Source organism: Crotalus tigris, unplaced genomic scaffold (genome assembly GCF_016545835.1).
Source record: "Crotalus tigris isolate CLP2741 ecotype Arizona unplaced genomic scaffold, ASM1654583v1 scf7180000024508.2633422, whole genome shotgun sequence".
NCBI lineage: Eukaryota > Metazoa > Chordata > Lepidosauria > Squamata > Viperidae > Crotalus > Crotalus tigris.
In genome coordinates this window covers 843,610-859,814 of record NW_024100680.1, presented here as the reverse complement: position 1 = coordinate 859,814, position 16,205 = coordinate 843,610, and the positions used below count along the sequence as shown (strand labels likewise).

Here is a 16,205-nt window from a genome sequence, read left to right as displayed (position 1 = left end):
TGTTGTGATGCTGATTTAATGGGATGAAAGGGGAAAGTGATTAGCAGTACTAGACAAAGCCTGTATTTTTGAATTCCAGGAGTTTTTTTTCCACTTCAGTCAGAAATTAATAATTCATCAAACTTTGTTCCACTTTAAAGAAGAAACTTTACAAATCTATAAACCGTAAGAAAAGTATTGGGAATTATTACAAATATTGTTTTATTTAGTCTTTTAGAATCATTATCTTCAAGGTAAAGACAATGAAGCAAACATGTTGCCAACTCCATTGAATAAAAACTGCAGAATGGCTTCTTCATTTCCAGCCTTTTGAGAGGTCTCTAGTATTCCCTTTTATTTTTCTCATTTTTATGGAGCTGGAGGCTGTCCTTGTAAGACTGCTTGTCACTTCTTGCCTATAGTGAAGCATCTGATTTGAACCAAAGAGATGAGTGTCCATCATTGAAGAGCCATCTTAAAATGGTGATATACCAAATCCATAATTGTGAATAACTGCAGGCTGTAGAATTAAAATAAATTCAGAGTGTCATATGTTTCTCAGGAGCCTGCTTATGTGCCAGATAGAGAAACAGGATGCTGGAGAGAGCACTGACAAGGAATATAACATCAAACCATCGGTGGTAAAAGTTAAACTGTAATTCTCCTAGAACCTCAGTAATGATAGTGCGATACTCTAGAGGCATACTCATTCGAATCAGAAGCACAGAAGATACAAAATACATTCCCTGCAGAGAAAATAACAGAAACATTAGACAATTTTACTGCTGCTGACATAGCTGAGAGAGCACAAGTTGCTACTCAAATGGATTAAAATACTCACCATAATCTGTGCCAGCAACAGAACAATAACATTAGAAGACTTGCTACTTGAGATAGCATAGAAAAACTAAGAAAGATAAGCACAGAAAGTCAGCTCACAGGCTGAAATAATGATAACATGGCAAACATGATTTAATAAATGTTTTAGAGCTAAATTAAAAAGAAGTCACATTAATAATAATAACACATCTTCATGCTTAATGTAATCATCATCATTAGAACTGCTTCTTAAAAACAATGTAATGTGTGTTAAAACTTTTATTTTTCCATTATGCATATTTTAGCATACTTCACATTCCACTCCACATTCACCCAGAATCATTTAAATAATAATAACAATAATTTGTCCTACATGCAAGCAGTCCTTATGATCTTCGGACTTGCATTTAAGTGAATAAGTAGGTTAGCCCAAGGAACTGCAGAATTTAGATGAAAAATGCTGTTATGTTTACAGAAATAGCAATCTGTATTTTTGCAAATCCAACACAAATGGCATAGCCCAGGGATAAATGGGACTGTTTAAGTAATAATTATCACATTTTAGCTATAAATAGTGGTACTTGAGCAGTGTGCAACTAAACATATTGCTGACATGGCAGGATTGGCCAATGATAACTAACCCCTTGAGATGTTTTCTAGTGTGCATAAAAACAACAGCACTTCACTAAGATCATGACTATCATTTGCAATATGATACAACAAAACTATTATATATAAAAAAGCACTTTTATATCATCCCTGTACTGTTAAAACATATCTAAATGAAAAATGGTCACTTAATGTCAAGCAATTTTCTTTCACTTAATAAAATCAATACCAATGTTTTATTGTGACTTATTAAACAATCACATATTGGAAAACTTTGTTCCCCAACTCTGACCTTAAAAACTATTCTGGGTTACTACAGGTCTTAATACGGCACATCTCTATAAGGTGGTAGACCAAATGTTGGGAACTTCTCAGAACAACAATAACAAGACAAACTCAACTTAAAGCTTCCTGCAGTGATTCCATATTTTTGAAGTTTACAATTCAGCCATAACACTTTTACAGACTGATATATTAATATGCTCTCTTCTTTACTTCAACACAGTTCATATAGTAAGACTGCACTTGGGCTTACCTTTGTGAGTGTTATTAATAAGCCCCTGATAGAGGTGACAATAATTATTCCAACAAGAATAAATGAAATATGCTGGGACCAGAATTTTACCTGTAGTAATAAAGACAGGAAATGGTTAAACCTGCAGAGATACAGACAACTACATTGACCATGTAGGACATGAAAGGCTATCTTTGCTATTTATGTGCACAGAGCTTTTTCAACAGTACAAGTAGTCCTTGTTTAGCAATCATGGTGATGAAAAAGTAACTTTGTGACCAGTCCTCACTTTCCAACCTTCACAGGTCTGTAAAGCAAAGGAAATAAGACTATAAGCACAGTCACAGTTTCACTTAGCAACCAAGGTGCCATCCCAATTGCGGGCGTTAAATGAAGACTTCCTGTATTAGCAAGAATACTTTCAGAAAAAAAAAACAATTCTTAGCACTGCATACAGAAACAATGCAGAATTAAGGCTGAGCTATTTATAATTGTCTCTTGTACCCCAGGGCCTCCCAAGTACTTTAAGATATTAAATTTCTTAAAAAAATAAGATCCAAGAATTATACAGAAAGATAAATAAATCATTGTCTTCTCATAATATATTACCTTAACAGCAGCTATAGACAAATAAATTTCCCAAGAGTATACTTTCAAAAAAAGTTTAATATTACATTTTCAAGCTCTCTATAAAACAGAAATTAAGAATGAATATGGGGATCGGTAGGTAGGATTAAAATCTAAATGAGCTCTTACATCAAACTGTATCCCCAAATAATTCACAGTAATCTCAATTCCTCTTGTTACTGGATCTGTTTTCCCAACTCGGTCAAATACAATATTGATTGTTGCCTGAAGACATGAAAGACAGAAATATAACAGATACTTTCACTAAAACCATTGTAAGATATACACATTTATCTTTCATAGGCAATGTTTCTGTATGAGAAAAAAATGTCCATTCTGGTTTAAAATGTGATTGTATTTATAATCAACAAAACACATTTTTTTAAAAAAAATGATAGGTTTAGAAAGCATTCTTTTTATTAAGCATATTTTGTCACACTACAAATTATAAATGATTGTACCAACAGCAGTTTTACATACCATAAAAGTTTTCCAGACACAGTAAATGGAGAAAAAATAACCCAGAAAGTTGAAATATTTCCCTTGGAATGTTTTAGAATATTCTATTCTTTCCTGCAAATAGATTTTTTTCCAGAGAGAGAGAAAACATTTAGATTTATTATTCTGAACTAGCATATAGTTTTATATTCAGTTCAGATCATTTCTACAGACAAAGTTGTTTAGCTTCTTAATAGATAATGAATCTATGGAATTGCAAAATCAACGTTTGTCTAACATAAATGAACTGAAATTACAGAATACAGGAACAAAACCAAATTTCTGGTATTCTAAGCCTGTCTTTTGAGTCACAAAGCCTGATATCTATTTCTGGAAAGTTTCAATTTGCAGAACATTCATATTTATACTGCATTTTTTTTTCTATAAACAGACTTGTTTTAAAGTTGTTCAAGCTTTTAACATAAAAAATAGGCCAGTATCATAAAGTCATAACATTTCTCTTGGCTCATTTAATTTTCCAGGTTTTTCTCACATTTTCTCTCATATATCAATCCCAGTTACCCACCCATCAGACTTGGGAACAATGCCCTTAGTTTGCACCTTGGTAGCTTGCAAATCAACTGTTTCCAAGAAAAGCTGTCGACTAAGTTCCTCTAAAGCATCAATTTCTTGCTGGATGAGTGTCAAATCTTAAAACCAAGATAGTCAAGCTCAAAATCATTAATAATTTTGAAAAACATATTTCTTTTTTAAGTGTGATTTTATTCCCCAAACCCAATAATCAACAGAAAAACAATACTGTGATATCTTTTTTAAGATTTTATTAATGTTAAAAAAGGAGGGGAACAAACAAAAGCATATTTCATAGTGTATAGATTTATCCAGTATACTGTATACATCGATGCACCTTGCCTATATAAAAAATATTAGTGTAACCATTGTGATGAAGAACCAATTCATTAAAATCTGAAAAAAATATTTCAAATTTTATTTTATTCTTTAACACATAGTAGATATAAAATAAAATTTGAAATATTTGAAAAAGTACAATTTTTAAAACAATATGTATGGCAAGACACACTATTTAAAAGGTTTTTTTAAATGTCTGTAAATAACTTGGACATGAAATCAGACATTACTCATTATTGCCATCTACAGGAACAAAATAAAGGGTGCAAATGAATAAAATATTACATAACTATAGAGATAATTGCAGATCATTTTTAACATCTCTTTCTGGATAGAAAATACTTATTTACACACTTTATCCAGACATTTTGAAATGAAGGTGATTTTCTAGATCTATTTCAATTTGAATAAATATCCAAGTTGGTTCAGAAATTACCTCAATCGTGCTACAGAATAATCTTTCCTGAGCAATAGGATACAGGAAAATGTAGTCTTGCTGATCTCCTGGCTTTCTAATTAGCTTTCAAAACAATTGAATATGGTATCCTTATGGAATAGGTTTTTGAAAAGGGAGTATTGTTTTATACTCATTACGTTCCTATTTGTCAGGCTGTCCCCAGAAAAGACTAAGGGAATAATTATTACATAAATAAGTAGGACTTCATTTAATTCCTGATTTTATTCAATGTTTACTGGAAAAGATTATCCAGGAAACGTACATTGAAATGACATTTAGATTTTTATTTTCTGCTATTCTGGTAAATGTTCTGAATTAGAACTAAGGTAATGGACTGGATGAAGACCAGTAAGTTGAAACTTATCTAAAATAAAAGTGCTACTTTACTAAATTAAAGAAATCATGTCAGTCATATAGCCCGTAGTTAATTTCAGGCCATTATTTAAAGTAGGCCAGTCATTTAATGTTCTGAAGTGTTGAAATAAGAATGTTTAAAAGAAAGCCTCTTCCTATACATACATAACTGCTTGGGGACTTGGATCATTTCTTTTGAACAATAAAGATAAACAGCTGACTACACAGAGAACAACTACTATAAGTAAAATGAAAGTTCCTTCTCAGTTATTAAGCACCACTCTGCAGTACTTTCCCTAAGGCAGTGTTTCCCAAACTTGACAATTTTAAGGCATGAGGACTTCAACTCCCAGAATTCCACAGCCAGCAACGCTGGCTGTGGAATTCTGGGAGTTGAAGTCCTCATGCCTTAAAATTGTCAAGTTTGGGAAACACTGCCCTAAGGAGATATACATGGTATTCATATTGCAGTAGATATTTTCTCCCCAGGCATTTTATACATTGGTTTTAATCTGAAGTGCCCAAAGGAAACAGGAAGAATGACTACTGAGGGTGTTATTATTTAAACATCCAATTTTTAAAAAAATCTATGACAACTATTAATACCGATGCGTTTCATAAAGAAACAGAAAATGCCAAATACAGGTAGTCCCCGAATTATGATCATAATTGAGCCCCAAAATTATGGCCGTAAATTGTGATGACTGTAAAGGAGATCACCATGTGACCAAACCCACTTTTATGACTTTTGCTGTAGTTGTTAAGCATACAAAGTAGTTAAGTGAAATCACTGTTCACTATGGGCCAGTTTTTGCTGGAAACCAGAAGTAAATACCAGTTTTCAGCTAAACAGTTGTAAATTGCAGTCACGTGACTGCAATGCACTGCAAATGAACCTAAACGTGGGCCAGTTACTGAGCGCCCTAAATGCAGTCAATGCAGGAAAAGGCACATAGAAATTTCTAAACCAGATTGTAAATCCCCTTTGTGGGATTAATTATAACTGTGAATGATTACTAAGCAACCGGTCCTTAAGTCAGACTAGTCATATTTGCAGATTTACTTATAAGTAAATAATCCTTAATGTTAAACATTTTGCTTTTTATAAAATTTTGACCTTATTCTCCTTTAAGAACAGCTGAATCCTATATAATGCAAACATGCAATCACAATAAACCAATCCACAACATAAAGCATTTTAAAGTATAATCAGTCACAAATTTTATTTTCCCTTATAGATAAATCAGTTGTTTCTATTAATACTGAGTAAAATGGAAACTATAATGGAAAATGCTATTTTATAAAAATTAGATTGCTTAAATTCATTATACCTGGCTTTCTATTCTTGCATATTGTCAGTTATATAAATTACTACTTAATGCTCAAGTGGTGATGAAAGTGTCCTAGCAGATTAGATGTCAGTGCTTAACATTGCAAACTTGGATTGATATTATTCTCTTCAAGTATATGATCTCCAAAAGCTGAAAGGAAAGTAATTTAATACAACCCATTAATAAAATATTCTACTTTTTTTTTCATTTATTGTAAAAGGAAGCAAGCTGATTTTTGGGCCTCCGTCTGCAAGTAAAGGATACTTTCACCTCCTGGTGAAGATGTTGTGACACTTTTTATAATTCCCCAGAAACCAGTGGTTTTGTTGTGCACTTCCCCTCTCTGGAACATATTTCTGTGAACCATTGCTATCCTGATTGGGAGACAAAGTTAGGAATGTAAAATCATAAAATATCAACTAGAACCAAATCACATAACGTAGCTAATCTGTAAATATTTGTATTTTTTATGTTTTATAAAGTCTGGCATTCAAAAATTAAAGGAACATTCAGAATTCCATTCAGAAAAAAATCAAGCAGATTTGGTGTAGAAGTGTGCTACTGTTCACGGTATTATGTCAAAGTAAAAAGTGCTTCCAATTAGGAATAAACTACATTACATTCTATGAATTACATTTACATGTATTTATTACTGGAGGTGACTCATTTAAATCAGGGATATTCTAATGAATTATTCCTAAAATAGATCTAACCTTTAACCTTGCTAGCTGGTAATGAAGAAAGTTGAAACTTTTTTAAGTATTAGTCAAGAGAACATCCATACTGTTCTTCAAAATATATTAAGTAACACAGTTTAACCGAGGTTTAATACTACTATACTATAAATCTTATATTAATTTTACATTCTAAACAGAATACTAATTCAGATAAGTACCCAAGTAAACAAATTGAGATAAAATTTGGATCTGTACTTTGCTCAGATTTCACCCACACTTATATCAGGATCTTATGATATAAATTCTTGTTCAATAGCAAATAATTTCTTGTTGGACACTAAGATGCTCTAATATCTTTATCTGACCTTTTCTTTTTGCTGATGATCATGTCCATTGTCTGGAGGAGTCGACGTTCTAGGGATAGAATATCAGCATCTGTGACATTCCTATAATAGATGTATATATCTAGAATTATTCCTATGATTTCTAGAACAATCTCTTCCTAATTCCAGCTATTCTCTGATTCTTCTCCATAACTGGATTACAACAAAAACTGCAAATACAAATAGACATACATACATATATACATAGAGATAGACAGATACAGACAGGCAGACAGATAGACATGAAGAAAGAGAGAGAGAGAGAGGTAGAAACAGACAGATGGATTTTAAAACTGCTTTGAATCTTTTTGAGGACGGAAGATTTACCTGAGAAAATAAGACATATACGTGTATGGACAATTCACTGCACCAAAGCCAGAGAGCAAGGCCATGAGGGTTACCCCAATCACTCCCACCCTACTGATGAGTTGTTCTATAGATAGAATTCCTGTTAAAAAGAAAATACCACAAGGTTAATTTCATCATTACATTTACTGAAAACAATAAAAAAGCAGAATCTCATTACCATATTAGATCTACACCATTTTGTTTTAATTATTTAGATACTCCTTCGTAAGAACCCTCAGGTGTGCTCTTGTAATGGGCAAAAACCTATCTGTGTATTTAACAGACTGCTTTGCCAAGATTAGAAAAAAATGAACCATAACTTTTAATACAGCTGTCATTATCTTGGAATCATTCTGGATTAAGTGAAAAATTTCAACTGAAAATGAGTACTCCCAAATAGTGTCTAATTTTCCCTAGTCAATAATGCTTTCTTTTGTTTTATGCCAAACTGAAATATAATAAATTGAATGAAAGTAGATAAAGAACCAGGTTGTTGTGGCTTCTAATATCATTATCAGTGAAAGAGACAGAATGCCTTGTACCCTTACTTGAAAACTGGCAAAGACAGCAATATAGTTCAGTTCACTGTAGCACATCTCACTTAATTCTGCTTCTGGAACTCACTATGAATTTTGGTTTCTGCTTACTTTATTTATTTGATTACATACAAATTTAACTGAAAAATCTTCAGAGCCCTTAAAAATGATGAAACAAGAAAAGCCAGAATACCATAAATTATGTTGTAAGTTGAGGACCACTTATATCTTGTAATGAAGCTAATTTACAATTTTAAACTGAAGTCTTTGTTAAACTTAACAATGTGATTGTCTACTTAGAAATAACTTTTTACAAACTAGGGCTCCCTTCAGAACTGTAATCACATGCAAGCAAATATTAGATCTAGCGGGAATTCCAGTATTTTTGTTCTGACCCCTATTGGCCATGAAGTTGTTCCAAATCATTAATTCCATTATTGCATTATGACTATTTGCAGTCCCAACTTGCGCATCACTAACATACGTGGATGCCTTGTTATCCAGGGAGGCCAGGGCATGCAGTAGCAGCAGGAAGAAGATGGTGAAAGTCAACTGGGGATGTTATGGGGGCAGCAGTGATAGGCAATAGTGATGTACATAATCACCAAAAATGCAGAAATGTGGAGATAGGCAGGTGTAACTAAGTGGTGTGATCACATGATGTATCACCTAACAACTGCTCTGCTTAGTGATGGAAATTCCATTTCCAATTACGATAATTAAGCAAGAACTACTTAATACAGTGGTTCTCAACCTTTTTAATGCCGCGACCCCCAACTGGTGCAGCACCATTTGCAGAATGGGACTTTTGGCGGGCTCAGCAGGGCAGAGACAGCCTGGACAATTCCTATTGGCTTTTGAAAGCCAATAGAATTAGACTCTATTCAAGAGAGTCTATTCTATTGGCTTTCAAAAGCCAATAGAATAAAAGGGAGTAGCACAGCTAAGGAAAAGGGGGAAAAAATGGCGGACTGCCTTGTTTGGCGACCCCCGTGAAATGGTCGTTCGACCCCAAATGGGGTCCCGACCCACAGGTTGAGAACCACTGACTTAGTACAACCAAGGCAAACCACAAACATGTTTATATTCTCAAAACACTGCAAGAAGAGCTTTTTTGCATTCAAATCAGAAGCACTGAGCACTTCCAGGTTCAAAGTGACACTGTTGCCTTGGGGACTCCCAGTTGGGGGCTCCTTTCATGTCCCCAGGAGCTGGAGTGAAGGATGAGAACTTAATCCTCCCTCACAACAGCTCTCAGGTCTCAAACACGGGCTTGCTAACCTCCTGCCCAGCCTTCCCAACCACTCGAACCACTGTGCTCCTTGCAAGAAGAGTTTATCCAACACCGTAGCCCAATGGTTGGGAGAGAGCCAGGTTTTCAAAACCTTATGGAAAACCAACAGGGTCAGCACCATCAGTTTTTTTTGGGGGGGGGGGGGGGAAGGCGGGATAGTATTCTGTTCCAAAAGGCAGTCACAGCAACAGAAGTTCCCATCTATAGCTGAACAAATAAAAAAACAGTCAGATGTGCACTTATAAGTTAATGAAATAATAAAACTCACCATGTTTTGGACTAAGGATAGGAAATGGATCTCCCAGTTTCCAGAAGAAATACATAAATATTAGCCAGACAACACAGGCAAAAATAAGTCTATGTCTGTGTACTGAAAGTAATAGAAAGAAAATTAATATGTTATGTTAATTACACTGAAAAATATTATTTAAACATTATAGTGCCACTATAATTTTTATTTTCAATATTCATGCTACTTACACAATCGGATGTTGCTCACAACAAAGTAACCAATGTAAAAGGGCACCATGAACACCAGAACAAGCAAAATCACGCAAAGATTTAATTTCCAATGGAAATACCGAGAGCTGGAAGTAAGGGAAGGATTGATGACTATTTAATCATTGTCACAAAATAATTTTAGCTTTACTTTTTATCTAGAAAGCAATTCTCTGCATAAAATATAAAAAAATTACACTTATAATCAAATATAATTTTAGAAATATGCACAGTAATAGACTATATACAAAGTTGTACATTAAATGTTCTTGTCAAAATTATGTCAATTGTTCAGATACTTTTATTTGATCTCCTTTCCACCAGTCAATTTTTTTTAAAAAAAGTCAAAGTTATATAGTTTCCCATTAGTGTAATTTCTGAAGACACATTTCTTTATTATTTGTCTAAAAGCATGCATTTTAAGCTTTAAAGTCCAAAAAACATATAAAGATTTTCATCAATGCCCCTCAAAGGGCAAGTGTTCATTAACAAGCAAAGATACTTTAGTAAATAATACATAAATTATTGAGGAAAATATGTGTTCACTGAATTGGAGTTATACAAATAGAATTAAGTGCATTTGGGAACCATACATATTTTGGCATTTGCTGATACTGCTTGGAAAGCTTAGTAATTTTAGATCAGAGAACCAATAATTTATATCATACCATTTGTGGCAATTTCTTTAATGTGTCATTACCCTTAGGAATGCTGTCAGTACTTAACAGCAACATTTTTGAAAAGAAACAAATAATAAAACATCCTTGCCATCATTTTTCTACTTTGTTTCAGCACCCAGCTGCACATTAATAATGTATACTCACGTCTTATTTTTAAACATGCTAAAACATTAAATGGCGATGAAGCCACAAATAAATAAGCAAATCTATCAATTATACTAAGATCCCAGTGCCATCTTTATGCAGCTGGAATTTAGTGTCATCTTACCTGCTGCTTAGGATGCCTAGAATCTCAAAAATGATAAGTTCAAACATGGTGCATGAAAAAGCAAAGGTTACAGAGAAGACAACCTGTACAACATACTGCCGAACCTGTAACGAAGCGAACATAAACATTTTTGAATTAATTTTTATGTACTTGTTATGGAAGTGATGGACATCCATAACAAAAATAAAAGATCAGACTATCATGGAATTAAATACATACAGGATGATATATATAAGCATGTATTTGCTGAGATAAAATCTGTACTAATATATATTTACATTCCCAGTCTGAACATTTTTTCAAAAAGAGAAAAATATTTTTTAAATAAAGGTTTTAATCTAAAATTTATTTCCTTAGCATTAATTTCTCTGGATGACTGTTTTCATATAGGACAATGGCAGACTTTTTAAAAATCTTAAAAGTATCTATTTTTTTTGACAATTTTCAAATGCCTTCAATTCTACTAAATGTCTACTTCTGTGCAAGTGCAGAGTTTGTGCATCCTTATAAGGCATATTACAATGTGTAATTTTTTTTTTACATAATCTACATTGGTGGTTTTACTTTTAAATCACAAGGAAGTTTCAATTAGAAGTCAGTGTTCTGATTAATTCCTAATAGTCTAGTTGCTGTTAGCCTTGTGCATGGCACTAAAAACCTGGCTGTTCCCCTAAACATTTGGGCTGGGAAGTTAAGTGAACTCTTCCAGCTTATGTTGTTTTTATGGTAAAATGGAATTTATTTTTCCAATCACAAAAATTCCAATTTACAATAAAACCCGTTGTTTTTGCTATTGGTTTTAACTGTTTAACTGTTGTTGTAATTATTAGATTTAAACTAGTATGTATGTTGCCCAGATTACTGCTATTAATTTATAATTTAAATATCTCACCTCATAATCTTTGAAGAGCCGGCGCATGAAGAACAACCATCCAAATCCAAAAAACAGCACCTGGAGAAGCAAATAAAAAGGATATTATCAGTTAACTGTAAACTCAGTGCCCTCAGTGCTTGACCTAAACACATGCCCACCATCTGACAAAAATATAAAATAAAAAGTAAAAATAAATATGAAAATAATAATTAAAAATGAATTAAAAAGAAAACAAAAAAGCAAATAAACACAAAGAACAGACTTAATGGACTACTAGGTCTTTTTCTTCCATCAGTTTTGTGCTTCTGTGTATGTGTATGATAGCTAATGGCTAGAATGCTGTTTGCAAAATGTGGAACTCTCAAAGTATATTAGCATATGAAAAAATGCTGTTGTTATGAAGGTAAGATAACCTGATAAACCGAAACATATTTATAAGTGTGTGTTTAATGGTTGGATAGATGAATTATTTGCTTTAACCACAAACATTTTAAAACACTCATTGTACCACTATTGTAGCTACATTTTTCAATTTAAAAGCTCATTCTGAACCCTGAGGAAAGTTAAGTGTTTTGCGGAGACTGCATAAATATGTCTCTAGGTCATGAAAAATATTTAACAAACAAAACATAAAGGATAAAACAGAACAAAATTTCACAGAAGGGAATATCTCATTATTATTTACATAACATTTATAAAAAAGAAACTGTTGCATAAAGCCATTTTGGTTCTTGAAACTATTCTGTATGTCCTGGAGAATATTAATTTTAATCATTTGGTTAAAAAAAAAAAAGAACTTCTGCACTATGCAAAGTGAGATATTAGTGTAAGCATATAGGTCAGTCTGGCGAATCTTTTAGAGACCGAGTGCCCAAACTGCAACCCAAAACCCACTTATGTATCACTGGATGCCGGGTGGGCATGGCCCGCTGGGTGGGCATGGCCCACCAGGCGAGCGTGGCTACAATGGTCATGACAGACTTTCTCCAAAGTTCAAAATTACGTGTCTTCCTTTCACCGCTAGCCTTCTGCAAAACGCAAATGGATGCCTCGTCCTACTTGTCTTCTCCAAACTCACCCACCATTGCTTCCAAAGGCTATCTGCTCGTTCACTCAGTCTCGCTGCACTCCTGCCAAAACCTGCTTTTATAGGTTCCCCTCTCCCCGCCCAGCTCTCGCAGCTGTTCCCGTGAGAAAGCGCTGCTGGATTGGGTTTCCCTGCCCTATCCAGTTCCCACTAGTCAGGTGCACGTGGAGAGAGGGAGGAGAGCGTCCCTCTGGTGTGCGTGCCAACAAAAAGGGCTCTGCGTGCCCAGTCTGGCATGCGTGCCATAGATTCACCACCACAGATATAGGTAATCCTTGATTTACAATTGGCTTCTTAGTGACTGCCCCTCATGTAATTTTATTCTTATATTTTTATTTATTAAATGCAGGTGTTTCCATGAAAATGGGGGATATCTTGCATATTTTCTAAAATGGAGAATTGTTCTTTGCTTTTGTTTCTTCATTTCAGCAGACCTTGAAAGACATTTAAATTTAGCTATCTCAAAATCTTACAGAATCAGTATTTGGGACTTTTTTCCTTTCTCTGTTTTTTATAATGAACAGTTTTGGAGAATTCAAAACCTTGAATTTCATGATCTTAAAATTACTGAAAAAAGTTATCAATGTAAAGATTAATGTTGACTTATTTGGCAAGAGATAAAACTTCTAAACAGTTTCACAAACTTAAACTGCATCTTAGTGTAGCACTCAAGATCCCAACCTGATCCTACTAAAACTTTGTGTATAATTCATAAAGACCTCTAAGAATTGCTGCTACTAAATTCTAATTGTTAATATTTCATTAACTCTTATTAAATGTATTAGAATTATGCATATACTTTATTAAACTAGATGTCAAGGTTCTGACTAATGAAACACTTATACAAATACTGTATATTCTTGCTTTGACACTATATTTATTAACTGAAATTTATATTAAATGATATATGCTTAAAAGGAACCCTTCAAATCCAGGACTGAACAAACTGCTCACCTTTGGTACAGAATACCCTGATCTCAATATATACTATTACACAGAATGGGAAAACATTGCTAACCAACTTCTGCTACATGTTTGTCTTAAACCAGGGGTCCCCAACACCCCAGTCCATGGACCAGCACCGGGCTGCACAAACAAGCGAAGCCCTATCCACGGGATGCAAGCAGCACATAAAATCACACCCCTCCTGTCTGCGGAAAAATCTCTCTCAACAGAACTGGTCCCTGGTACCCAAAATGTTGGGGGCTCATGTCTTAAACCATTCCTACAAGTAGGATTTACAACATATTTTGCTATCCCTGTATTTGTAACGCAATTTTTTACAATAAACTGAGTATTGCTATGTATAGAAGTTTTAAGTTGCACCAAGATTTATCGATGTATGTAATTTAGAGAATGTTGTTAATGAATGCCTATCTGAAGAATTCATAGAAAAACAATACTTTTGATTATTCTGTAAAGTTTCAAAAATCCTGCTTCAAGGGAGGTCTTGGTTTATTTCCTTCACCAAAAGTGAAAGCTCAGTTGCTTTCACTTTTTATGGGTAGCAGGTAAAGTATATCAAGCATCTGTTTCAAAGATCACTTTACCTAAAACAAACTGGATTAAACGGGTTTGCTATAAAATTTGCATGTGCAACGCATTAAACCGTGTCTCAGCCAATAGGCATTTGTGACCCGGCTCAAATTATCTACAAAGGGCATAAATGCTTGAAAAAGTGGAAGGACAGAGAAGAGGACGACCAGCACCAAAGTGGGTGGACTCGGTGACAGTAGTGATGATGAGTGCACCTTTGGAAGACCTGAACAGCCAACTCACAAGCTCAGAGAACCAACCTTCACTCTCAGACTTGAAAAAGGCTAGGCTAGGCCTAGCCCTAGATCAGTGTTTCTCAACCTTGACAATTTTAAGGCATGTGGACTTCAACTCCCAGAATTCCACAGCCAGCATTGCTGGCTGTGGAATTCTGGGAGTTGAAGTCCACATGCCTTAAAATTGTCAAGGTTGAGAAACACTGCCCTAAATCATCGTGAAGATCTCTGCTGTTGCTAGGAGTCGAAAACGATTTGAGGGCGCACAATCACTCTTGTGAGGCCAGCCTTTACAGTTAATAATGGTTTAAGATGTCGTGCAACAAACCCTCAACATTGAGTAAACCATGGCTCACTGAATCACGGTGCACCACGTCACGCTAACACAACCAGTTAAGAGGAATCCAGGCCTACGCACATTTTCCGAGGCTCAATTCACAAATGCAACCCCGAGTACTTGGTCATTACGTGCCACTGCAAGCAGAAGTTAATTCACCGGAACCCTCTTAGGTGGGATAACTCCTCTAAAAGAAAACAAAAGCAACTTCTAAAGGAGGAGCCGAGCTTTCCCACGCGCGATTACGCCCTTGACTTAAGAGGGGCCGTGCTCGGCTGGACAAAAGGAAGCAACTAAATTCGCGGTCCCCCGTCCCCCCTCCCTCCATCGTCCCTTGTAAGGCCAGGATTCCCTTCTACCCGGAAGCAGGACTGCCCCTCCTGCCCGGCTTCTCCCGCCTTTCGCTGCTGCGCGCCTCAGCCTAGGCTGACGTGGAACAGAGAAGCCCGGTACCTGGGAGACGACCATAATGCTGGAATCGATCAGGAAACTCATGGTGCACAGCCCGTCCAAGGCGGGCGGGATGCCTCTTCCCGCCCCCCTCACCCAACGCGGCCCCTCAGCCAAGCTCGCGCCTTTCCTGCAGAAGGGAGACGCAGCCCCGCCCCATTCGCTTCCTCGGTCCTGAGGCGAAAGCTTGGACGGGTTGCAGAGATAGGAAACTGGAAGAGCAGCCCGAGCTCTTGTCTGCTCCTCTCATTTCGTCCGCACTCAGTCTGTCTTCTCTACCCCTCCCTAATTTATTCCTCCCGGGGAGATTCGGGGAATTGATGAGGCACAGAAAGGAGGGGAATCCCAAAGGTGCTTTTTTTCAAGAGGCAACTGGACTTTGTTTTTCTTTGAAGATGTTTCGTTTCTCAATCGATCGGAATAGAGCTTGAAAGGACCTTCGAGGTCTTCTAGTCCAACCCCCTGCTCAAGCAGGAGATCCTATACCATTTCAGACAAGTGGCTGTCCAGTCTCTTCTTAAAAACTTTAAGTGATGAAGCACCTACTACTATTTCTGACGATAGGCTGGACCACTGACTGAATGGTGGGGAATGGAAGGATTTATATTCCTTGCAGACAGCTGGTCATTTGCATTCAATATAATTCAATATAAATCCTTCCATTCTCCATCATCCAATCAGAACTGAAGAAGCTTCTTGGATGAGAAGCGAAACATCTTCAAAGAAAAACAAGAAAGTCCTGTTGCCTCTTGAAAAAACACCTTTGGAACAATCACAACCTGGATGACTAGGAATCTCCATAGACAAGTAGAGAGAGGAAAGATATTTATCTTGTTTTGAATGTCCCTTATAAAAATTAATAAAACCAGGAATGAGCAGCACCTTATAACTTCACTATTTTTTTTTCCTCATAAGAGAGTGAAGGGGTACGGCAGAAAACGGG

General features: G+C 35.5%; 1 protein-coding gene across 3 annotated transcripts; it reads right to left on the bottom strand.

Moving 5' to 3' along the window:
- Positions 1-161: 161 nt before the first annotated feature.
- On the bottom strand, positions 162-15,461 carry GPR89B (G protein-coupled receptor 89B). 3 transcript variants are annotated; one of them, XM_039333784.1, is made up of 15 exons: positions 15,266-15,443; positions 14,894-14,999; positions 11,635-11,694; positions 10,743-10,846; positions 9,777-9,883; positions 9,565-9,666; positions 7,446-7,566; positions 7,101-7,181; positions 6,323-6,432; positions 3,608-3,696; positions 3,029-3,121; positions 2,678-2,773; positions 1,943-2,032; positions 821-886; positions 162-725 (listed from the first exon to the last, which is right to left on the bottom strand). In XM_039333784.1, the coding sequence occupies exons 3-15, from the start codon at positions 11,659-11,661 to the stop codon at positions 519-521; spliced, it is 1,293 nt and encodes a 430-aa protein (XP_039189718.1). In that variant the 5' UTR covers positions 11,662-11,694; positions 14,894-14,999; positions 15,266-15,443; the 3' UTR covers positions 162-518. The 3 variants fall into 3 exon arrangements, with proteins under 3 accessions (XP_039189718.1, XP_039189717.1, XP_039189719.1); XM_039333783.1 differs by lacking the exon at positions 14,894-14,999 and having other exon boundaries at positions 15,266-15,459; XM_039333785.1 differs by lacking the exons at positions 3,029-3,121; positions 14,894-14,999 and having other exon boundaries at positions 15,266-15,461.
- Between the last annotated feature and the right edge of the window lie 744 nt (positions 15,462-16,205).